At 41.6% G+C, this 26,009-nt stretch overlaps 1 protein-coding gene across 1 annotated transcript in view; it reads left to right on the forward strand.

The window, feature by feature from the left end:
• Positions 1 to 26,009, forward strand: part of ROR1 (receptor tyrosine kinase like orphan receptor 1) — a 411,991-nt gene that overhangs the window by 362,777 nt on the left and 23,205 nt on the right. The window contains exons 5-7 of the mRNA XM_059374983.1: positions 7,625 to 7,752; positions 9,842 to 10,159; positions 11,767 to 12,012. Of these exons, the coding sequence (XP_059230966.1) occupies positions 7,625 to 7,752; positions 9,842 to 10,159; positions 11,767 to 12,012 (692 nt within the window). The remainder of the gene's footprint in view (positions 1 to 7,624; positions 7,753 to 9,841; positions 10,160 to 11,766; positions 12,013 to 26,009) is intronic.

Below are 26,009 nucleotides of genomic sequence, written 5' to 3' on the forward strand. Positions count from 1 at the left end.
TCTCTCCTTCGTTCTGACCAGCTCTTTCCATGTCTCCACCTGTATTTGTCCTGACACCCCTTCTCTGAGGGTGTGTAGTTATAGCTGATGAGAATTAAATTCTTTTCCTTCCTCTTGGTTTGCAATTAACCAAGGATGCTGCATGGCCCAGAGTCTTCTCAGGAACAAGATAGAGGTATTTTCGGATAGGTAGTTAACTTCTTAGACCATATCAGATTCTAATCTGTTCTCAAAGTTTCCATGTCTCTGATCATTTATCCATATTGGAATAATTTTGCATTCTTTACTTAGATTCTTAGTTTTATTATGTGCCCCCCCCCTTTTAAAATAAAAAACAGCAGATTTTTACCTTTAAGAAATGTGACTGGGGCACCTGGGTGGCTAAGTTGGTTGGGCGGTCTACTCTTGGTTTTGGCTCAGGTCATGATCTTAGGGTCCTAACTCCATGTGGATTCTGCTTGTCCCTCTCCTCTGGTCCTCCCCCACTCAAATAAATAAATGAATAAAATCTTTAAAGAGAGAGAGAGAGATGTTATTGTATTTCCCAAGAAGATCCCTGTTTCTGAGGTGGGAAACTTTGCCCCCAGGCCCAAAGTTACTTGAGCTGGCCCTGGAGAGCACGATGTGTGTGGATCTGCTGCAGCTATGTTTTAACTGAGCAACTAATACATGGACTGATTTATAAATTTTATAAGGGATACTTCCCATCCACCTATGGCCATCATGGTCTTTGGGGTAGGCACTGGTAAGTTATTATTTCTTCTCCAGAATAGATCATTTCATTGAGACAGAAAGCAGATTGATGGTTGCCAGGAGCTGGGGAGAGGGAGAAATAGGGAGGAACTACTAAATGAATATGGGATTTTATTTTGCTATGATAAAAATGTTTTGGTGGTAGATAAAAGAAGAAAGAAATTACTTCACAAACAAGAGACTAACCCACACTTTGCTAAATTGCTTACTGGGACACACCTAAGGATACACTATCACACCTGGAGATTCTCTGAACTGTGTGAGAGTTTTCCTTCAAACCCAAATTCAGAGGTGTAAGGGTGGGCAGTTTGATGTGATTTCATCTTCATGGCTCAAAATGGAGCTCTTAAGAGGAAGTGATTGTTGGAATATCCACAAGTGGTGAATTATTTCCTTCACTGCCGTCTGTATACATGAGGCCGCCATGCTGTGGGCTCACAGGCCACTCTCTCTGGCATTCTCATGAATAGCCACGAGAATCAGAACTAAGAAACTTGTGGAGACTGTGTGGATTGCCTGAGCTTATATCAGGTCAGTCTGCTTGTAAGCAACTCACAAAGCCATCCCCAAAACTTCTCCCCAGATCTGAAGCTGCAAATTCCAACCTTTGACCCTCTCTCTAGGTCCATCAAGCTTGTCCTTGGGCATATAAAAATATATTTTATAATTGAGGTGAAATTCACATAGCATGAAAAATAACCATTTTAAGGTGGGCCAATGGGTAGCAAGTAACACATCCACAATGTTGTTTAACTATGACCACTTACCTAGTATCAACATATCTTCCTCATAGCAAAATGAAACTCCATACCCATTGAGTAGTTACTCCCTATTGCTCCCTCCCCCCAGCACTCCTGGTAACCACCAATCTGCTTTCTGTCTCTCTGAGTTTATCTACTCCGGATATTTTATATAAAGAGGATCATTAAAATATGTGGTCTTTCGTGTCTGGCTGATTTCCCTTAGTGTAATGTTTTCAAGATTCTTCCATGTTGTAGCATGTTTCAGTCCTTCATTCCTCTTTTTATAGCTGGATAATATTCTGTTATGTGTACCTGCCACCTTCCATTGACCCCTTCACCTATTGATGAGCATTTGGGGGTTGTTTCTACTTTTTGTTTAATATGAATAGCACTGCTATGAATGTTTGTTTTCAAGTATTTGAGTACCTGTTTACTATTTTTGTTTGTTTAAGATTTTATAGTTAGCAAAGTAGTTTTATATCCATTCTCTTCCCACTAAGGAGAGGTGTCCATTTTAACTGGTTGTCTTATCCCAATGGGGAGCTTTTTAGGGCCTAACTCATCCATAAGTCTGTTAGGCCTGCCCATGCAGGCCTAAAATCTGAGGGAGAAGAGAGTGGCTTCCCGTGTGGAAGATGCTTCAGACATGTTGGTGGGCTGGCCTGGGACAGCCCCACATCTATGACATCTGTGTCAGGTGTTGGCCTGTCAGGCAGCGAGTCTTCTTTTTGACTTTGGAAGATCTGGAGGGGGACAGTTCTTGGCAGCCTCCTTTCCTTCATTAAGCAGGTTTCCTGAGGTGTGCATTGTATGGGGGCCTTGAGGTGGGAAGCTGAATCAGACATGGTCCTTGCTTTAGAGTGGCGGCGAGATGGGCACTAAAAAGACAAACAGAATATGGGGTCAGAGGTGTGTGGGAGGGGTGTGATGTGTGATAAAGACACTGGCTTAGGGGGAGGTCAGGGATGAACTTTCGTGGAGGACTTAGCATCTGGAACTTGAAGACAAGAAGGCATTCACAAGGAGAAAAAGAGGGTGGAAGCCTTTCTAAGCCTTGGGAAGAGGGGAAGCCAAGCCAGAGGAACAGCGAACTGCCTCCCCTGTTTTGAGACTAGCAAGGTCATTCGTGTCGCTAGTATGATCAGGTTTGTGTAGGCATGACTGGCAGGAGCAAGGTGGAAAAATGGGCGGGGACTGGATGATGAAGGGTCTTGGAGGCTGCAGTCAGGAAACTGAAGTGAGTGGGAAACGATAATTTTAGGCAGGAAATGACCTGATTGGGTCTGTATTTGAAAAGATCACTTTGTGACAAAGAGAATGATGAACGAGATGACAGAGATCCCCTGTACTAGTGAGTCCCACACCTTCCTTTCCCAGCCTGCCTTCTCAGTCATCCGGCACAAAGCGGGGTCCAGACCTGACTGTCAAGTCAAGGAAGAGTGCCGCCTTCTTCCAGCACAGACCTCTCCGTTGACCCCACCTTTGTTGCCGTACAGCTTCCAGGAAAGATGAAAGTGCCCGCAGCAGCTAGCAAAAATCAATCTACACTAAGGCTTCCTGACCAAATAGGTCATCTCTCCTGGAAGTGTTTGAATTTAGAAGTAGGCCAAGGCTCAAACAAGTAAGTGCATTGTTAGTGAAGAGACTTCCGCCACCCAGGGATAGGCCCAGAGGGAATGTTATAAGGTTTGTTATAAAGAGTAAATGAGGTCATCTGACAGCCTTCCTGACCCCCTCACTCCATAGCATCTCCAGTTGTCTACGCACAATAAGGTTCCCACCCCTCCCCCATCCTGTAAGAGGTTTTTTTTTTTACTTTTTATTTTGAAATATTTTTATAGTTAAGAAAAGTTGCAAAAATAGTACAGAGAATTTCCATATGTCCTTCATCCCATTCCTCCTAATGTCCATGTCTTGCATAAACATAGTGTGATGATCAAAAGTAAGAAATTATTGGGGCGCCTGGGTGGCTCAGCAGGTTAAGCGGCTGACTCTTGATCTTGGCTCCAATATAAACTTATTTACAGACTTTATTTGAATTTTGCCAGTTTTTCCAGTCATAGTTCAGGGTTTCTTTTTAAGTCATATATCCAAGACAACTGTTGAGTTTATTCTCTTGCATCCCTTAAATGTAGACAGCCTTTGGAGAGGTAGCCTCCCTGGAAGCTCTGAGGAGAGCTGTCGTGGACCTCTCATGGTCCAAAATTGGTACAACCCCATTTGGGCATCCATTAGGGGCATTCTCCAACTTTTCACTTTTCCTACCCCAGCCACCTATCCTTTCTCCTCTTTTCCTTCTCCCAGCTCACAAAACGAGATAGTCTCCACATGCCCTATACTATGCAATGTGCTTTTTCCATCATCAGAGTTCTCTACTTTAGTCAACTAACCTGAGAAGTTGGCCCGGGAATTTGTAGCTGTTGATTTTCACTGTCACTGTAAAACCCCCTTGGGTTGTGACTTGTAATGGCAGCATTTCCCTTTCATTGGTCTCCAGTGGATCATGGGTAGATGCCCCTACTGCTGCCATGTTGGTCATGTCACTCTTAATTAGCCCTGTATGACCATTTCTCATAAGCTCCTTGGGGAGACCCTGGAGGTGGAAGGCTATCAGGGTTGACAACATGGTAACTAAATTACTTTATGAGTTAGACAGCATGAATCCCCATCACAAAGCATCCCTGCTTCTTGACATCACGGTGAGGTCGACGGCACATGTTGGTGCAAAATTCCATTTGCCCATTCACAGTGCACCCTCCTCTCTGTAGAAAGAACGCAGCCTTGAGCATGCTCACTGCAAGTGCCCTTGCAATTTTGCTGACGTGTGCTCTGCGTTTTTAAGTTTGCTCAGCAAAATTAATGATGAAAGAAGCGTGAGCTGGAGAAAAGCTTAGAGCTGATGAATGTTGGAGGAATATTGGTTCCCCTCCAGCCAAAAGACAGGCAGAAAAATGGAAAGCATGAAAGGTGACGGAGACTCTATATTCCAAAGGAAATCCTTTTGCCACCAGGGAGACACCAAGGCACCTTCACAGCAGAAAGCCCCTATAAGTAGTGCAAAAACCTTCATAAACCTTTGGAGGGAAGCTGTATACCATGGTTACAAGTGCTAGTTTGGGTCGAATCTAGCTTCTCTACTTGCTGTGTAAATCTAGACAAGTTCTTTGTTCTTTCTGACCCTCAGTTTTCTCATCTGTAAAATGGGAATGATTACATGTCCCCCTTTTTTGGTAAGATTGTTGTCAGGATTTAATGATTTAATATCAATGGTATATGTAAGTGAAACTTCACAGTTCCTGGTACAGAATAAAGGTTCATTTGAAAGTCTCTTATTTATAATTGGGCTGATCTAATTAAAAGTAATACTGAAAAAGGAATGTCATGATAGATTTGATAATATGGCATAAATGGTTTAAGCTTGAACATTAAGTTTCAATCCTAGCTCCACCATGAACTGGCTTTGTGAATTTGAGCCATTTATTTCTCCGAACCTGAGTCTCTCCCTCTGTAAAATAAGAATAATAATACTACATAAGGGGTTACTTGGAAGAAAGCACTTAGCATAGTACCCAGCACGGAGAGTGGCAGACACTTAATAGAGGTTTGTTTTTCTAGTGCTGTGGCTCTCAACCACATTCAGATCACCTGAGAGCTTTTTAAAAAGCACGCCTGCCCGGCTTCATCCCCAGAGAGGATGATTTAATAGGTCTGAGGTGGGGCGTAGGCATGGGTATTTTCAAAAGCATTCTGAGAAGATTCTTCACAGAAACCAGGGCTGAGAGCTACTCCCTCACAGATGACATTATGCGCTGTTTTTTTGTTTTGTTTTGTTTTGCTTTTTCTCTCTGTCCTCAAGACACTGGTCAGAAGATCAGGAATTCTGGGCACAGTCAAAAATTCAATACACCTGCAGTTCTAAGCCCTTGATAAGAAATAGGCAACCAAGGAACTGCATTCCTTTTTATTATGGAAAAAAAAAAAAGTATTCAAAGAGTCTTTTTAGAGTCTTGAACTGGAAAGGTGGTAAGAAGTTTAGCCTAAGCCTCATACATAAAATATGGGAACTCCCAGTAGGCTGGGGATTTATATCTAGGGGTAATTCCAGGGTTTTGTCCTCCCAAGAGATATAAACTGAGGCCTTGAGAGTTTAACGTGGGGGAGGAAGAAGTGTTCTCATAACGACACCTTAAAAGTCCAGGCCTCGGCTAATGCCTAGGGATAGAAAGGCATCATCTGTAATAGTCGGGGGAGAAGGGTGGTGTAGAAGTGCATTCTGGTCTCAGTACTTTGGTTTCCAAGATCCAAGGCTAGGTCATTGAGAAACTTCTTTCTCCCCATAGGTTTACGGTATTAGTTACCCAATAAAAGTAGGGTTAATTTTACAACCCAAGTAAAATTTAAGCCAAAAAGGCTTCAACGTTACTCTAGGATTTATGAAAGTAAACATGTGGAGTGCTTGCAGGATTTTACAACATTAAAATTTCAATGTCTTCATGTCAGGTAGGTGACAGATTCGTTTGTGTGTGTCCTTAAAGGTTAAGTTTTTAAGAGCTTTGCAAGACAGATTTTTGGGAACGAAAAGTGAAGATACTTTCCCCAATCTCCACCTCCAAAAAGACTGTTGGAGTGAATGGGGAGTGGAGAGCCTCTGGACACTGGTCTTGTAATGATCAGCTCTATGAGATTTTTTTCACCTGGTTTCCTGTTACAGTGGGCTTTCTCGACTTCTACACTGAACCCCCAAGGGGGAAGTCTAGGGCCATAAGACTGACTCCAAGTCAATTTTACAGAATAGGAGCTTAGTAAATGATTGTCCTTTAAATAAATGTCTTCTTTGGTGATCATAAATACTCCAATAATAAGCATGTGTTACCTCTGAGTAGCACTTTGTAAGAACGTTTACATTATTTCATAGGATCCTCATGACTTTCACTTATAGGGTAGAGAGGTCAGTGATCATCATCATCTTACAGATAAAAAAAACCATAGCTCAGAGGACTCAGAGAGATTGGCTAAGGACATGCAGATGTTAAACCCAGGAAGACAAGTTTTCTCCTGATTTCTGCTCTAAAGTACTTCAACTTAGAAGAAACCAAAGAGGAAAAAATGATCTTTTTATTCACACAATGTACTGATTCCAGCCAGGTTAACAGAGGAGGAAGAACTGGGCTGAAGTCCTCCCAGAAGCCTGGCAGGTGGCCTTTTGTCTGGCTGTGGTCTGCTTTTGAGAACCAGCTGGATATTCTGTACTCTGGTGTCTTGTGCTTATGGTAGACCCTCGTGGGATGTTACGACCTTTATCCTTTCAAGCCGAAGCTCCCATCTTGGGTCCCACCCTCCAGCCTTCCACCTCCAGCCGTTTGCCACACTGACACTAACCACACTATCTGGCATCCCCTTGTCTTAGGAATAAAATCTACTCCCCCTACTATTTTTATTATAATTTTGAGGCCACAGATTTTTTTAAGATTATCTTTAAAGTTTTCGGGGATCACGAAAGCATGATTTTCATTGACACATTCTGTAGATTTCCTGGAATTTAGTGACTCATTTGAAATTGTGCAGTCCCGGGGCTGCCTGGACATCTCTCTGCAGGGTAGAGATAATGGGTCTTAAGCAGCAAGGAACCACATAGCTGCACTGCCCTCTGGTTTCTTTCCAGCCGCACCCAACTCCTCACCCCGTGGAGCCCCCAATAGACACATCAGTTGGAGTGCATCTTGTGGATAAGGCGCCCACGCCTTTGTAGCAAATGAAGCAGAAATAATCTGTGCTTAAAAAACAAAACAAAACAAAAAATTGTAGACCATGGGGCCAGATTCCCAACTCATTTCCTCTTTACTTTTTTAACTACATCATCTTCCAGCCCACCACCAGCTGCGAAAATAAAAATGCTTTCTCCCCTATTTAAGGATGATTTTGCGCTTCAGAATGATTTTCTGGGGGTGAAGGAAACTTGACCAACGTGACCAGCAGATGTTTTAAGTGATGGATGGAACTGAGGAAAAGCCTGACTTCCTTAGCCCAGCTTTGGGAATCCTGTGCTCAGCTTCTCCCCCTAGCGACTGTTTCAGGTATCACACAGTTAGAGCCAACTCACCAGCTAAATGTCTGTGCTCTGTTTTTAGAGATGAGTATGAAGAAGATGGATTCTGTCAGCCATACAGAGGGATTGCATGTGCAAGATTTATTGGCAACCGCACTGTCTATATGGAGTCTTTGCACATGCAAGGGGAAATAGAAAATCAGATCACAGGTAGGTAACACCAGTGAAATTGTATTGATACCTTACATAACCCTTTTTCTCCCCACACGTTTTCTTGAGTTCCTCTCTCGACAAAGGATTGGGCTAGGCATAGGGGTTAGGAGCAGAATCACAGAGAAACAGGAGATATGATCTCTGTGTTCTGGAAGGAACACTAGAATACTTTATGGAAGATTGTTGCTCGTAGAGGAAAAGGGTGCTCTGAAAACTCACATTCATTCAGACACTTGATAAAGATTATTAGTGTTTTGGGCACACCAGGAACTGGACAGGGCACCGGGGATATGCCAATCTGATGAATAAGCCAGCTTACGTCTCTGCCCTCATTGAGCTTACTGTTCGGAGACAACATCGCCTAGACTGAAAGTCATGTAAACTCTAAATCAATTAAGAGTCTAGAATTCTGGACACCATTACTATGACTTTAAGGTAAACTCTAATTCTTCATGAAAAATCTCTCTCTTCATTGGTGAAGAGTGATAAGGCAAGATGATCATAAGTCTTCTTGCTCTAGCCTTCTCTGTTTTACCCTTCATTTTTCTGAATCAGAAGTATCTTTTTAGTGGAAATCTAATAATGATGCACTTTCTAGCACACATGAGCAAAGCAGTGTGTAGGCTACCTTGTACGATTTTGCACACCTGGTTCTGGTGGTTATAACAGCCTTGTGTTTCTTCCATTAGTGTAGTTGTGCACCATTTCCATATACCCTTGCAAGCCATTAAAATTGCCCTTATGGGATTCTAATAAGGTCGCCAGGCTTAGCAAATAAAAGCACAGGACACCCAGTTACTTCTGGATTTCAAGTAAACAAGATTATTTTTTAGTATAAGTATGTTCCAAATGTTTACCTGAAATTCAAATTTAACCAAGTGCCTTGTAGGTTATGGTAACTTTAGGATTGAACAAACCTGAGGCAGGCACACAGAACAGCAAGGAGTCGAGAAACTATGTCCCATGGGGACTATGAAGGAACTAAAAGGAGCCCCAGGGAGCTGTTTAATCTGGAGAAGCAACTAGAGAAAGCTGGAGTTGTCACTTGCTAAAGAACTTTCAGGAGGCGGAACTGTGCAGTGAGCAGAGGACAGAAGCAGGACAGATGAGGAAGGGCTGTGGAAGGCACATTATAACCTAATATAAGAACATTTTAACATATTTTTACTAAGTATTCACAAAAATAAATGGGAGCTCTGAAGTAAATGTTTCATCACCCATGTATAATAATCCTCTCCAACATTTTCAATGGACATCTGCTTCCTGGAAAATACTATTAAAGAAAGCCGCTTAATTTTGTTTAACCCGGCATTTCCCAACCGTGTTTGGCTCTGGAACCCTAGTTTCTCAAACACTGTGAATATTCTACAGAATGAATAATCTGAGGAACACCCATTGAGAAACAGTGTACCAAACCCTGCCAGACTATCTTGTGAGGTACAAGCTCCTTGTCAATGTAAAGGGAGACAGGTACTCTTTCTGTACATGGATGTCAAGCTGAACAGGTCAGGCTAAATGACCACTAATACACACCCCAGAATGACTGAGTTGAGCTTTTCAAGAACTTCCAAGAGAATTGCCTCATTTTCAGAAGATGAAGTAGAAATATCAAAGGCACAAAGAAATTAAACAAGTTACCCAGAGTCATCTACCTCAGAGGTAAGACGCAGAACTAAATCCTGGGATCAGGCTTGTCCACCGCAGACAGCGAGTTCTGCCCTGCAGCTGTCGAATGTTTTAGAAGCTTCATAAAACTCATAAAAAGAACCGGATGAAACACAAAGTTCTGTTGCTTTGTAGTAAAAATGAAAAATATATTGTGCTTTAACCTAATTAATTCTTTTTATTAGGAAATGGTACATATGTAACCTAATCCTGTTTTTTTAACTTTGTAGTCAAAAGGATTTTTTTTCAAGCCAGTGAAAGTAAGCCGCTTGGACATCTGAACTGAATCTCCTCTTGGCCTTGTCTGTTTGAGTGCTGTGGATTCCTTCCCGTGTGTGTTTATATCTGATATCTGTTGACTAGATAACCGGCGGCGATAAACCCTGGCCCCTGGGAGTTAATAACTGTGTTTGTTTTCCAGCTGCCTTCACCATGATCGGCACCTCCAGCCACTTATCTGATAAGTGCTCTCAGTTCGCCATTCCTTCCCTATGCCACTACGCCTTCCCATACTGCGATGAGACGGCGTCCATTCCGAAGCCCCGGGACTTGTGTCGCGATGAATGTGAAATCCTGGAAAACGTCCTGTGTCAAACAGAGTACATTTTTGCAAGATCCAACCCCATGATCCTGATGAGGCTGAAACTGCCAAACTGTGAAGATCTCCCCCAGCCCGAGAGCCCGGAGGCCGCAAACTGCATCCGGATTGGAATTCCCATGGCGGATCCTATCAATAAAAGTAGGTGGTAACTCCTGGCCTTCCGTGCTGCCTGGGGGCCCGCAACCCCAGGGCACAGTGAGAAGTGGACCTTCTTGGCGGGCAGATTACCTTCCGAGGGGATGAATACTGTATGGGAGATGGAGCACTCAGTGAGTGGGTTAGATGTGGTCCCTGGCCTCAAGATGCTTCATGAAGATGGTCATGTTTAAATATGGCTGCAGGTTCTTCAGTGACTTAAATAGAATTGCCATACGACCCAGCAATGCCGCACCTGGGGGTACACTCACAAGAATTTGAAAAAGGTGTTCACACAAAAACTTGTATGCCAGTGTTTACGACAGGTCTATTCACAATGGCTGAAAGGTGAAAACAACACAAGTGTCTGTTAGCGGATAAATGGATAAACAAATTGTAGTATATCTATTTAATGAAATAAGACTCACCCATTAAAAAGGAATAAAATCCTGAAACTTGGAAGGATTATGATCAAAAGAAGCCAGACATCATTGTATGATTCTGTTTCTGTGAAACATCCAGAATAGACAAATCTATAGAGACAGAAAGCAGGTTAGTGGTTGCCAGGAATGGGGTGGGGGGCTTGGGGAGTGACTGCTGAATGAGTATAGGATTTCCATGCGGATGATACAGGTGTTCTGGAATGAGACCTGTGTCCTGGAATGGTGAAGGTTGCACAATATTTTCAATGTTCTAAATACTCTAATGGCAAATTTTATGGTATGTATATTGTACCACGATTTAAAATACATATACATGGGGCTTGTCTCTATCCACTGTTATCTCACCTCTGTTCCTCTATAACTGCCCTTTCCCCTAGAATTAAACTCATTGGCAGTTTTTTTGAGTTTCCTTTTGTAATTTAATATTATGCTATTAGTTAAATGAATTAATGCATCTAAAATGCTGAGAACTGGGTGGACCAGTTAGCTCAGCTGGTTAGAGCGTGGTGCTAATAAAATGCTGAGAACTACGCTTAGCACGTAATAATAGCAATATCTTCATTATTACCATTATTTTATCATTACCCCTCTATATTTTCATTTATTTCAACTCAGCAGATTTTTGCCATGCTTCCAAGAAATAGCCTTGTGGTCCCCTGGGAAGAGGACTTGCTTCTCGAGAAGAGCCAGTTCATCAGCACAGAGTGGCCCTAACTCTTATTAGAAACCCATACGCACGGCTCCTAGCAAACATTTTCTGGGAACTAGATTCTTTATCCCATGATTCATGTCTAAAGACATCAAGCAAAAATGGAAAGAAGAGTTTAGCTTGAACCTTTCCTGAACCATTCACTAGGAAATTACTCCTGTGCCCCCCTGGGCCCTGCCCCCAGTTCTGACTTTTTTTGTGTTCAATATTAAAAATACTTGTGGAGGACTGGTTTTATTCCTGACCCGTAAGCTTTAAATCCTCCCAGGAATGTAACTGCAAGGCAGGACCGCTGTCCCAGCCCAGCAAGCAAGGAGACTGCCCGCCTGGCCCCCGACCAGCAGGGAAGCCTTAGCCCATGAGGTTAATTGCAAGCCTTTCCAGAAACTTCTGGCTGGAAGCTTCAGCAACGGCTGGTTCTTTCTCACAGTCTGGGCCTTTCTCTTCTGCTTTCTCAGATCACAAGTGCTATAACAGCACAGGTGTGGACTATCGGGGAACAGTCAGTGTGACCAAATCAGGACGCCAGTGCCAGCCGTGGAATTCCCAGTACCCGCACACACACACCTTTACTGCCCTCCGTTTCCCGGAGCTGAACGGGGGCCACTCCTACTGCCGCAATCCAGGGAATCAGAAGGAGGCTCCTTGGTGCTTCACCTTGGATGAAAATTTCAAGTCTGACCTGTGTGACATCCCAGCATGTGGTAAACGCCTTTAACGTATTCAGTGACCTTTAAAAGACCTCTCTCGTCCCCCTGAGATTAGCAGAGATGATAAGGGGGCCAAGGAGAGTGGTGGTGGTTGTTAGATCTCAAACTATGTTTCTAAGGCGCCTAAACCTTGCCCTGTCTATGTTAAACAACTTTTAGGGTACCAGCTCACATTCTCGGGGAGCAAACTGCTTGCTTCCCACAGCCGTTGCAGTTAGTGGGCGAAACAGGCACAAGGAAACCAGCTCATCACAATCAGCCATGTAGAAAAAGACATTACCCTCCAGGGTCCATGTCCATGTGCACCCATTTTCGCATAACAGGTATTATGGGCAGAAGCCAGATGAGAACTGTTCTTCTGTTGTCCTTGAGAACACCCATGAGGGAGGATGAGTCCACGGGTGTTAATCAGCCACTCTGAGTAACACATTACTCCGGGCAACGTGTAGAGAAACTCTGTCCTTTGTATCTTCTTCTCGTGTCGCAGAAGTGTGGGAAGAAAATTAAATTCTTGAGTCAGTTTGTTCCATTTCCTGGAAAAGTGTTTGGCGGGGTAGGAGAAAGAGAAGGAAAATTAGAGTGAAACCTGGAGTTGGAACTGTCTAGGAACTGAATCTTCTTCCTGGTCCTAGTTCTTTTTTTTTTTTTTTTTAATTATATTTGACAGACAGAGATCACAAGTAGGCAGAGAGGCAGGCAGAGAGAGGAAGGGAAACGGGCTCCCTGCTGAGCAGAGAACCCCATGTGATGCAGAGCTCAATCCCATGACCCTGGTATCATGACTTGAGCTGTAGGCAGAGGCTTTAACCCACTGAGCCATCCAGGCGCCCCTCCTGGTCCTAGTTCTTATAGATGATGTCTGCTGGGTTCTCCCGGCTCAGAGTCCAATGTCACTGCAGGAAAAGCAATAGCAGGAAAATGGACGTAATCATAACATCCTATTGGGAGAATAAATGAGTTGTTTAAAAAAAAAAATCTGTATGATGTCTGGAAGGTGGTAAATGCTTAACAAATAATAGTCAGTATATAAGGAGGCATCTACTATTGGTATGTAGTCAACGTAGAGGAATGTTTGCTCTCAGTTTAGCAAATATTGTTTGAGAGCCCACTGTGGAGCAGGGGGTTTGAAAGAGAAATACAATGTGATTCACATTACAATCACAGTGCAGGGTGTGTGATGCAAGAGAAGTTAGCACGAATGTCATGGAACAGAGGAAGCGAAAACATACTAAAGAGGAACATAGGAAGAAGCAATAAAAATGTTGAAAAGAAACCTTAGTGATGAAAATGTGGGAAACTATTATTCTATGATTTCATTCTTATGTGTTACCTGTTACTATATTGTCTTCTCTTGCAAAATGGGTTTTATGGGTGGTTAAACATGCCAAGTTTGAGAAAGAGGTGACCAAACTCTTTTGTGTTGCTTGGCTTTAAAATGCCTTCATATGCATCATAAAGAACAAATTATGAAGCAAAACTCTTCCAGAACCACCATTGGAAACTTCAAAGCAAATTATCCCGTATTTTTTAAACGGTGTGTCCTTAATTATTCATGACTTTCCCACATGCTATATTCAACATTCATAGGAACGCATAAAAATAAATGTAGATTTATAATCATTTTCTTGGCTGTCCACCCCTTCTCCTAAACCAAGTGAGGTACAAAGATCTGTAAGAGAGTCAAGGATAAAAAGCATCACGAACTGAGCACCTTCCACGTGTCAGACGTGGTACTCGGGGTTTTCATAGGCTTCTTTTATAGTTGACTTTACACTGTGATGGGTATTACTAATCCTGTGCTGTTGGTGTTACACCCAGCTTCTAAATAGCATATCTGTCTGAGTCTAATCTCATCTTCCTGCTACTCTACCATGCTATCTCAGAATACTGATGTGTGTCCTTAAAGAGACCAGATGAATTATTTTAGGGAAGAAACACATTGTTCGCTCCTCTCTGGATACATGCAATTGTCCTTTGGGTGTCTTCTGACCCCTAATTTCCAACCAATACCCAGCAGAAGTAGGGAAGTAATTTGCTCATAAACTGGAAGATTTGTTGATAAGCTGATTCAAGCTTTATTGTAATTCGTTTAGTTTAGTCAGGACTCTAAATTACACCTAAAATGTATGGTTTTCATTTCAGTGACCTTCCTGAAGTCATCAGACCAAGTACACACTCTGAGGGATGAAAGAAATCCTTAAACAGTCTTTCGGACTGTGGACAGAGAGAGAAAGACCGCCTACATCTCACAAAACACTTACCATGTGCCCATACAAAACTCCATGCTTACATACTCATGTGCATTTAAAACTCATATCCACACTGTGGGGTGGGTGTTAAAGTCCACTGAGGTTCAGAAGGGCTAAAGGATGGGTCTGCATCACACAAAGGATGAGATTGGAGCTTGAACCCTCCTCTGTCCACAAATAGCTGTGACCAAACTCAAAGCTCACAGCTCTTTTCCCAGACCTGCTGCTATCTCCCGTTTAAAGATTTTTCTTTTTTTTCAGAAATAGATAAAAGAATGACAATAGCCTGCACCTCTGGATTCTAGGATCTAGATTTCTCATAGTATGCTTTGACATCAAATTACTTTCCCTTGCTGATGAGGAAATCCCCCTTCGTATGACTCTGTATTATCGTAGTGTTAATCAGTACAGTGATGTTAGAAGCCCTGAAACTTTCTTTCTGAATATCAATCCACAGAGGACAACTTAACATTCTGACCACTGGTAAGTTCTCGTCGTGTGAGAGATAAATTTAGACGAATACTCAATCTAGAGATGACAAGGCAGTTTCCGGCACTTAGAATAATAATTTTTATCAAAAAGAGCATTTGCATTTCACGTTGAAAGGAAACAGTTCCTCTGGAATTCTTCAAGCCAAGCCACAAGTACATCCATTAAAGGCACAGGGAATCTTTGACGTTGACCAAGGAGCAGCTGCTGGGAGGGGGAGTGTTAAGGAAGAAGGCAGGTTGCCATCAGCTGTTGGGCAACAGGGGATGTTGCTGGGCAAGTCTTCTCAGAATTGCCCCTCGATAGACCACCTCCAGCAACTTAGTCATAATAGCATCCTACTTTTCAAACACTTCCTGCAAGCATTTGATTTCCTTTCTCTCTTCATTCTTAGAAAAATTCTGAAAGAGAAAGTAGGAATTTCCCACCCTCTTTTACCATATGAGAAAACCAAGGCCCAGGAAGTGGTAGGACTTACCCAAGATCACAAATCAGTTAACAGAAACCAGTTCTCCTCTCTCTAGGACCACTCACTGCTCTTTGTTCTATAGCAATGCTTCCCAAACGACAGAAGATTTGTCTCCCAGGGAGCATTTGGCAGTGTCTCAAGATATTTTGGTCATCACTCCTGGGAAGGGGGGGTTGTGTGTTATTTCTGGCATCTGGGGGTCGAGTCCAGAGGTGCTGCTAAACAAGCTAGATGCACAGATGGACCCATACAAAGAACTATCCAGCCCAAAATGTCAACAATGCCAGGGTGTAGGAACCCTGAGACTGGATAGGAATTATCTCATTTAAACTATAGAAAAACAATAACATTAAACAGCAATTGCCATTTATTGAGTGGTTACAATGAGTCAAAGACCATACTAAAAGGTTTTTTTTAATGCATTATATCCTTTATAATAGTCTTCTAGCCCTGTGAGTTGGGTTTTATTCTACCCAAGAAGAGAAAACTGAGACTCAGACTAAGTAACTTGTCCAATGCCACATGGTTAGTAAGAATTAAACTAGGATTCCAACCTATAGCCAGTAGTTGTGTCAGATAGATAGGTAGATAGATAAATATTGAGAATAACATTTTATCCTACAGTGAGCTAAAAGCTTGTGGGGCATATTTAAAATGAGTGCTTTTCCTTCTCCCTCGCAAATGGGATGGAGTCTCACGGGAATGTTCTTGCATTCTTTAGTTAAGTCAGAATTAAGGAGATTTCAAAATCTCCATGTGGTTTCTCATTTTCCTACTGATAACTTTTGTTTTCGTTTCAACTAAGTAAGGCTAAAAGAAGTATAGGCCTAATTAAATGCAGAATGTGAGCTTTTGTTGTACTTTCTAGAATAAAGGCATTTGGGAATGGCCTGCCACAGACCGTTTTATCTGCAAACTTTCACTCTAAGACAGAACATAAAGTTAAACACAACCAAATATGTCTGCTGTGAACTCTGGGAATTGGCTCCGCCAGGACTCTCTGCTTGTGCCAGGTAATGCTTGGAGGAGGGGAAAGAACCAAAGATTTGTTTGGGCAAGACCTGACCTGTCCCTGACCTCTCCCTGTCTTTTCCAGTCCCTGTCTTTTTCCTTCTTATCCGAGGCATCTAACAATCAGAATGGTTAGTTACTTATTTAGTTATTCACAGAAACTCAGTATGTATTGAGTTTCTACTATGCCTCAGACTTTGTGGATAGGGTAGATGAAAGCCTGCCTTCATGCAGCTTACAATCTGGTGAGACAGTCAGTTGGAATAAATATGAATCATATTAAGGACTGTTTTATAGCTCCCAACGTTTCTGTGCGCTGTCATGCACTTGGCATTGTCTTAATGGCTGCTGTCTATTCTGTAAAACCAGCATCTGGCCTCTGACTTAGTTGATGCTAATAAAATGTGTTGAATGAATGAATCCTCATAATAACTGCAGGACAAAGGAATCTTCTCCATTTTACTGATGGAGAACTGGAGGCCATGTTTTTCGTAAAGCCAACATTAAAACCAGGTCCATAGGACTACAGGTCCAGTCTTCTGTCTACTGTAGCACAACTGCCTCAAGAACAAATTCTAGATGATTCGGAGGAATAAACATTCCTTTCTCATTTTCCTCTTTCCTTTGATCATTAGGGACTCTCTAGATCTTTGGGATGCTGTCCATTGATTTTCTTGTTCGCAGCTCCACACATGCAGGGCTCCCAGCCATCTACTCTGAGAGATTCTAGTTGCTCGCCTCAGCCTCAGCCCCGGTGAGGACTAGCTCCCCCAGCAGCTCCGTGCAAGGCTCACAGCGTCTACCCGTTTCCCGTTAAATCCAGTTCTCCTCCCTTCCCGGCAGCCCCAGGTCCCCAGCCCTCAGAGTTGGCCATTTTCCCTGAGAGCCTGCCTGCAAACCTTCATTCACTATGCCTTTACCTCTAGTCACTGTGGCCACCTTCCAAGCCAAATACTGTGGGTTGGGTGGAAACTACGTCGAAAAAGAAACATTTGCCTATGTTCTTTCCAACTGGCACCTAGACACACCTCCCAGGTTCACAGTTTCACTGTAGCCCTTATCATTGCTTTTCGACACAGCCCTGGGGCAGAACTGTGGAAAATGCCAGTTTCTCTGGGAGCAGTTTTTGCAGGATCTGACCATTTTACTTCGGCTGTATTCTACCCAGGTGACCTCTTTTTTCTCTCTCCCCCACTCACTGAGGTCCCCCATTTGTTCCTCTCTTGACTTGTATAGGGAGGTGGAATCTTGATTGTATTAGTGCTTTCATAGTCAAACCTTGGCCCTTTATTTTACTCTAGATTAAGTCCAGAGGCCACATTTCTTTCGCCAGCCGGCCTGGCATGCCCAAGAGACCTCAATAAAGGGTCTCTCCCTCTACCAAAGAGCTAGAACTTCTAAGCAGTGCTATGGTTTTGACTCCTCAACCAACTTCTCCACTGAGCGCTCACCGATAAGAAAAGTAGGGGGTCATTTGGCTCCAAGGGCACTTTTCGTACCTGGCCTATTACTTTCGTATTTCCTTTTAAGTCCTCGGCTTGCAACAGTCTGCCAAAGGGCACAGCGCCCAGTTCTGTGCCTGAATAGCCCTGACTTGTCCCATAACCTTACAAACACCCGCCCTGGGTTCTGCTTTGTCACAAACCATTTTCTACAATGTGGTGGTTTACAGTTTGGGGCAAGGCAGATGTTTTCCAGATTGCGAACACTAGAGTTTTTAACTCACTCTGTCAGCAGCCTTCTCCCATATTTCATAGAAGACCTGTTGTGAGGCAATTTGTCTTTCAGCCATTTCTTCAAACCAAAATTGAACATTACAGTGAATTGGATGGTGGGGAGGGGGAACGGAGGGAGGAATAGAGCACAGCTTTGTACGGTTTGAAGTTTTCCGGAAGAGTTATTTTTATGCTACAGAGATTTTCAAGATGTACTTTATTCTCCAGTCTCTATATATTTTCGACAAAGTAAAGAACAATAGTTACCCAAAACTTATAACAAAGTCATGTTCCATAAACATTTTTAACCATAAAATAATTTTTTCCTCAAAGATTTTTTTATCATTCTCAAAATATATTGAGTCACTTATCCAGGGTGTCAGCTGCTGTAGCAACAAGCTTTGGGAAGCTCTTAACTATTTGGGCGGGACAGGGACACCACACTGTGCCAATGGGAAGGGCTCCTTAACACTTTAACCCTTTGGTGACAGAATTCTCATGTAACACTGCAATGATCTTTGCTATTGGCTTCCTAGCAGCCACGGTTCTGGCAGGAAACAAAAGGCACAAATAAACACACCATGGAGAATTTTGTAGAGAGACTGTTCATGAAAGTATTGGCAGAGTTAGGGGAAACCAACAAGGTGAAGAACCCACGGCTAGCAGAAGTAGGAGGCATTGCCATCCTAGGCTTGAAGGGTCAAAGGAATGATTAGTTACCTTACCTTGTGGAGCAGAGCTGAGAATGAAAAGAGGCCCATCCAAAGGCTGTGGCCTTTGGTAGAGAGGGGTAGTCAGTCCTCTGCAACTCAGCAAGGAGGAAGCCTGGGAACTAACATGGCAACCATACTCTTCTTGCTCTGGGCAGTTCTTCTTGTCCTGCCAATGTCTCCCATTGGCTGAACCTAACTGGAAGCCAGAGATCAAGCGTGCTCATTGATACTGTCCATACAAGTCAGCCTCAGCATAGACCTGAGTAGAAAAGGGCTGATACTGGATCTTAAGACACATAGGGAAGATATTCATCTCTAGCTTTAAATCGCTTGCTTCACAAGAGAGTCAAAAGGACAATAGGAGCCTAAATAAGGTATGTCAACTCAGTTTATAAAATCAGAGAGCTTTGAGGGGAACCATTGAAATCATCTAGCCTCTGTCTGAACATTGCCAGAGACCTTCAGAAACGGAGACATCTCACCACCCCAAACAGGTTATGGGATGGATGCCTCTGCTCAAAATTTGCATTTGTTAAGCCTGAAACCAAAATCAATATGGGAAATCTCCTGATTTTGAAAAAATGTTGAGCATGCATCAAAACCACAATGAGATACCACCTCACACCAGTCAGAATGGCTAAAATTAACAAGGAAATGACAGATTTTGGCAAGGATATGGAGAAAGGGGAACCCTTCTACGTTGTTGGCAGGAATTCAAGCTGGTGCAGCTCTGGAAAATAGTATGGAGGTTCCTCAAAATAGAGCTACCCTACGACCCAGCAATCACACTACTGGGTATTTACCCTAAAGATATAAATGTAGTGATCTGAAGGGGCACGTGCACCCGAATGTTTATAGCAGTAATGTCCACAATAGCCAAACTATGGAAAGTACCTACATGTCCATCAACAGATGAAAGGATAAAAAAGATGTGGTGTGTGTATACACACACACACACACACACATACATACATACAATGGAATACTATGCAGCCATCAAAAGAAATGAAATCTTGCCATTTGCAATGACATGGATGGAACTACAGGGTTTTATGCTGAGCAAAATAAGTCAGAGAAAGACAATTATCACATGATCTCTCTGATATGAGGAATTTGAGAGATAGGGAGGGGATTGTGGGGGGTAGGGAAAGAAAAAATGAAACAAGATGGGATCAGGAGGGAGACAAACCATAAAACACTCTTAATCTCACAAAACAAACTGAGGGTTACTGGGGGTGGGGGGTAGGAATAGGGTGGCTGGGTTATGGACATTGTGCTATGTATGTGCTATGGTGAGTGCTGTGAAATGTGTAAGCCTGAGGATTCTCAGACCTGTACCCCTGGGACAAATAATACAATATATGTTAATAAATAAATATTAAGTTAAATTAAATTAAGTTGTAAAAGAAAAAAAAATGTTGGCCAGAACTTCAAATTAAAAAATATAAATAAACCCTAATAAGGAACAAGTCTAGAACAATGTACTGATCCAGTCTGTAACCTCTGATAATCCTTTATTATCTACGTTTAAAGGTACCTATCACATCCTTCATTCAATTTTTAATTTGGTCTAAAGAGCATGTAGCTCTTCCAACCTTTCTTTACCCATCTTCCTTTTCCTCTGAATGTTTCCTGTTTTTTTGAAGCCTTCCTTAGAAATGTTGCTCTTAGAAGATACCTTTTTTGGTGTTTTTAAACCAGCAGAGGTAGAAAAGACCATGATATTTTCAATCATCACTCAGTATTGCCTAGGAAGGGTATTTTTTTGCTAAAAGTACCATATATACAATTTTTGGAGCAATTTCATGGTGTTGTTGCTGGGTCCAACTGAGCCTCAAGTCTTCATTAAAATTTAATAGCCTTTTTTCCTCTCTTTTTTCCTTGGTTCTGTTACATCAAAAAATTATCTAGTAGATTTACTTAATCATGGGCTTCTTTAAACAAGAGCTTTAACCTAACTGTAAGCTATAATATTTATTTGTAAAGCGTCAACTGTTGGTTTTGGGTCATTGTTTTAGCCTGTCTGTATGAGCCTCTAAAGCTTTCTGGTATAGGGGCACCTGGGTGGCTCAGTCAGTTTGGCATCTGCCTTAAGCTCTGGTCATAATCTCAGGGTCCTGGGATCAAGCCCCTCATTTGGCTCCCTGCTTGGTGGGGAGTCTGCCTCTCCCTCTCCCTCTGTCTGCCTCTCCCCCTGTTTGTACACTCTGTCTCTCTGTTTGTCAAAGAAATAAAATCTTAAATAAATGAAAATAAAATTTTATTTCTATAGTCAGATATCTTTCCTAGATTTGAGTCATTTTCAAGTTTGATCGATATGTCATTATTGAATAGTTGATGATAATGTCAAACAGGCAGGTTTGCTCAAGCTTAGCTTTCTACAATTTAAGGTAGATTTGCTGATTAACCCTATTAGGGTACCAGCTTATTGGTAAATTAGAAATCTATCTAATGATATTGTTATCTAGCCCTCTATCTTTGGTACATAAGGATATCATGGGTCACCTGATCAAATGTCTTGCTAAAAGTTTAAATGCACTTGGTCTACCACTCTAAAATAATCCTATCAAAATGAAAGAGACTTGATTTTATAAAACCTATTGAATTTTAGCACTTAAAGATTAGCCCAATTAAAAAGTGGGCAAAAGATTTAAACAGACATTTTACAAATGGCCAACAGTATATGAAAAGATGTTCAATATCATAAGGCATTAAAGAAATGCAAATCAAAACCACAGTGAGACATAGAACCCAGCAATCCTACTTCTGGATATATACCCATGTACATCATGGTATTATTCACAATAGCTGAGAGGTTGAAGCAAGCCCATCGATGGAGGAATCCATAAAGAAAATGTAGTATATATGTACAAAGGAATATTATTCAGCCTTAAAAAGGAAGTATGACACATGCAACAATATAGATTAAACTTGAGGACATTTTACTGAGTGAAATAAGCCAATCATTTAAAGACAAATACTGTATGAGGTATCTAAAGTAATCAAAGTCATAGAAACAAAAAGTAGACCAGTTGTTTTCAGGGGCTAGAGGGAGGGGGAAATGGAGAGTTATTTCCAATGAGTATAGAGTTTAAGTTTTGCAAGATGGAAAATCTGTTGTATGAATATCTGCCTATGCTTAGTGCTACTAAACTGTACACTTAAAAATGGTTAAGATGGTAAATGTTATTTTTTTACTGTAATTTAACTTTTTTTTTCAATAAAAGAGAAAAGATTAGCCCAACTCTTTCCTTTTATAGAGAAAACTGTGGTCCTAAGAATTTATAGAAACTTTTAGTGAACTCATGTGGATTCTGGTTACTAAGATTTTTCTCAAGTGCTCACAAATGAGCACTTATTGTGGTTAAAACATTGTGGTTATTGTGGTTAAAACGTTTGCTGAAGAGGGACACCTGGGTGGCTCAGTCGGTTAAGTGTCTGCCTTCGTTCGGCTTAGGACATGATCCCTGGGTTTTGGGATCAAGCCCCGCATCCGCTCCCTGCTCAGCAGAGAGCCTGCTTCTCCCTCTGCCTCTGCTGCTCTGTTTGCTGCTTGCTCTGTCTGTCAAATAAATAAAAATCTTGAAAAAAATTTGCTGAGGAAAAAAAATTTTAATCCCCATGTATGGCCAATCAGAGTCTTTCTAAGGATTAATTTGAGAATGCATAATACAGATCATCTTCTTAGTATTTCCTCTTTGAATTGAGAGACCTAATGGTGGACCTAGCATACCAACTGAAGACCTAGTTAACACGTTTTCTACTTTGTCTTCCTGGCATATGTTTGAATATCACTGGTTCAGGCTCCCATCTGCTACAGACCCCCTTACTTTGTAGTTTTCAAATAATAGATGATAGCAATTCCTATTTGTTTTCTATGGTTTTTATTTTTTCATGTAAGACTATAATTTAATGTGTTTATTTGTTTATTTTTGGAATTCTAATGACCTGTAAGGTTTCTCCCCCACCTTTGCCATATTGAAGATCTAAGGATTTTTTTTGTTTTAACTTAAAAGTAATAACTTAGATGATGTTTCACTTTATGAAAGTACCTCTTGAATAAGAAATCATGTTTACCTTGTTTTAAGCCCCAGGATAAGAAAGAAGTATTTTCTCTGTTATATTTAATTACCAATCAAAGTATTGAATATCTTTGTAAAAATAAAATAGGAATGTCAGATGCGAACTGTGATAACCAATTGTTGATTTTTAAAAGGAAATTAATCATGTGATCCAGACTAAATCATTGGTTTAAAAAATCCCAAGTATTTAACTTGATGTAACTAATAGGTGCATTTAACTTTTAAATAACTATTTCAAAGTATTAAAAATCTTCACCATTCTAATTTTCAGCCAGTTTTCATTGTAATACACTGAGGGTGTCCATTACCCTTTAAAGTGACTAGTAAGAATAGAGTCCATTGTTCTAATGTGATTCTGTTTAATAGTGTGATCCCCACCAGCTATGAGCCCTCACTAAAGGGAGCCTTGGAATCTTAAGGAGAATGATGAAGAACAATTCCATACAGTATTTTAATTTTTATTAGCAATATAATTTTGAAAGCATAGAAACACTGAAGACAGACAGGCTTGCTTTCCAACCCAGACTCCACCACTTTCTGGCTTTGTCAAATTCTTTGTTCTTTCTTAGTCTTAATTTATCTACATGTGAAACCAAGATGACACCAAGTCACTGGTTGAAGTGATGAATAAAAACACAAGGCTGTTAAAAAGAGGTTGAGCAAATGTTAGCTTTCTAATTTTCCATGAGTAACATTAGTTGTTCTGTGGAATGTTTTTATTTGAAGTTTCTTGAGTCAGACTGACTCCCTTCTGGCCTAATGTGGAGAGAGGTGTGTGGGGAAGTACATGTGCTGTATCACAGGTTGACATTAGGCCGAAATTTGTTTCCAGTCACTTCCAACATGGCTGCGTATCGTTCTGCTTGATTATTTCCATTGGCGAGAAGACAGTGTGGGCTCGTTTGCCTATGCTCCGTGTAATCAGAACGAGCCAAGTTTGCTTGTGTTTAAAGAATTCGGCTTCTTGAAGTTTGTTCTCGTGCAGACCCACAGGGGGATTTGTCCCAGACCTCCCGTTTACAATCGCAGGCGCTCTGTGAATAATCTGATACGGAATGAGTACAGAATAGACTCCTTTGTTTGCCAGACAGGTGAGAGCCCTACTTTCTCTTGTTGCTGAAAATCTGGGCCAGAAAAATGACTAGCGTTACATGAGTACTAAATTAACCTCATTCCTTTGTAATCGTTACCCTCCTAATGATTTCACTGAAAATCCAAGAATAACAAGAGGGAATCCCCCCCACTCCCAGCCCGGCACACACTAAGGTACTGAGAAATTGGGAAGTGTTTTTATAATGTTAATAATCCAACAATTGTGTGGCAGTTTTCAATTTTCTGAAGTTTTGTCATGAACACTATCTCTCACAAAAACCAAGTAAGGGGCGCCTGGGTGGCTCAGTGGGTTAAGCCTCTGCCTTCGGCTCAGGTCATGATCTCAGGGTCCTGGGATCGAGTCCCGCATCGGGCTCTCTGCTCAGCAGGGAGCCTGCTTCCTCCTCTCTCTCTCTCTGCCTGCCTCTCTGCCTACTTGTGATCTCTTTCTGTCAAATAAATACTAAATAAAATCTTTAAAAAAAAAAAAAACAAGTAAGATTGGTAGAGCAATTATTCCCCTTATGTAAATGAGGAGATGGAGGTCAGAGAGGTTGTTTCCTGATTAAGGTTATTTAGAATTCCTAGCCCAAAGTTTTTATCTCTGAATCCTTTTCTATTCTAAGGGTAAGTGACATCAAGTGACTCTCCTCTAGTAGGTACTAGAGGAGATAACTTCCTTTGTTCTTTCATTTACGGTTTACAACAACCCTATGAAATAAGTATTACAGTTCTCATTTTACAGATGGGTTTGCTCAGAGAGGCTTAGTGCCTACTGAAGGTTGCACAGATGATGACAAAGGCAGTCTTCAGAAGTTTCTGACTCGAAGATGCATAGTTCCTTTAATCTGTTCTATCGTCTCTCAAGAGTCCACATAGACAGAGAGATAGATCTCCGATACACAGACAATCTCTTCTGGATCTATTATATTCCTGGTATAGAAGATCTATTGATCTGTTAGGCGCTGTGGTAAGCACTTTTCCATGTGATCACTTTCTCTCTCTCCATCCGCCCATAGACATGCAGGCAGTCATTACAAAAGAACCCAAGAATAGTTCCTAGGATGAGAACGACCAGAATGGCCTCCAGAGATGACTGGGTTCTGTGTCACTTGCCACTGTATAAAGTAGGGAGTACAAAAGCGACATGCCTGGCAAAGCTTCCTACCCCACCACTCAGACCTCCCTCATCCTCCCTACTTTTGTGAAACCAGGGGAGGAGTCCCAGCTTTTGAATTACTAGCTGCATATCCTGGGGCAGGTTACATAACCACTCTGTCCCTTTGGCTTCCTCACCTGTAAAAATGGGCATAAGTATGGCGCCTGCCTCATAAGGAGTTGGTTGTGAGGATAAAATTAATGAGTTAATGAAAAGTACTTCCAACAGTACCTGGCCCATATTAATAATAATAGCTAACATCATTTTGTTCTAGAAGACAATCAGCAAATATTAAACCTGTTATTTTTATTATACTCTGAGTATAATAAATTTTTACTCCTCTGAGTATTAACCCTCTCTGAGGGTTAACCCACAGCACAGCCCCAACACCGAGGTCTTTGTTCCCCCTCCTACTTTGTGTGTCGAGTCTGCTTGTAGGTAGAAGACGGTGTGATTTAGTTACTACTATATTTCACTGAATGACAAGTTCCCAAAGCAGGTGTGTACAAGCAAAAACTCTGTATGGTATATTCTCATTTTTTAAAAATATTTTTTTTATTTTTTTTATAAACATATAATGTATTATTAGCCCCAGGGGTACAGGTCTGTGAATCACCAGGTTTACACACTTCACAATACTCACCATAGCACATACACTCCCCAATGTCTATAACCCCACCACCCTCTTCTTACCCCCTATCCCCCAGCAACCCTCAGTTTGTTTTGTGAGATTAAGTGTCTCTTATGGTTTGTCTCCTTCCCAATCCCATCTTGTTTCATTCATTGTTTTCCTACCCCCCAAACCTCCCACATTGCATCTCCACTTCCTCATATCAGGGAGATCATATGATAGTTATCTTTCTCCAATTGACTTATTTTGCTAAGCATAATGCCCTCTAGTTCCATCCATGTCATTGCAAATGGCAAGATTTCATTTCTTTTGATGGCTGCATAGTATTCCATTGTGTGTGTGTGTGTGTGTGTGTGTGTGTGTGTGTGTGTGTGTGTGTGT

The sequence above is a fragment of the Mustela nigripes genome, chromosome 14 (assembly GCF_022355385.1).
Source record: "Mustela nigripes isolate SB6536 chromosome 14, MUSNIG.SB6536, whole genome shotgun sequence".
Classification (NCBI taxonomy): Eukaryota; Metazoa; Chordata; class Mammalia; order Carnivora; family Mustelidae; genus Mustela; species Mustela nigripes.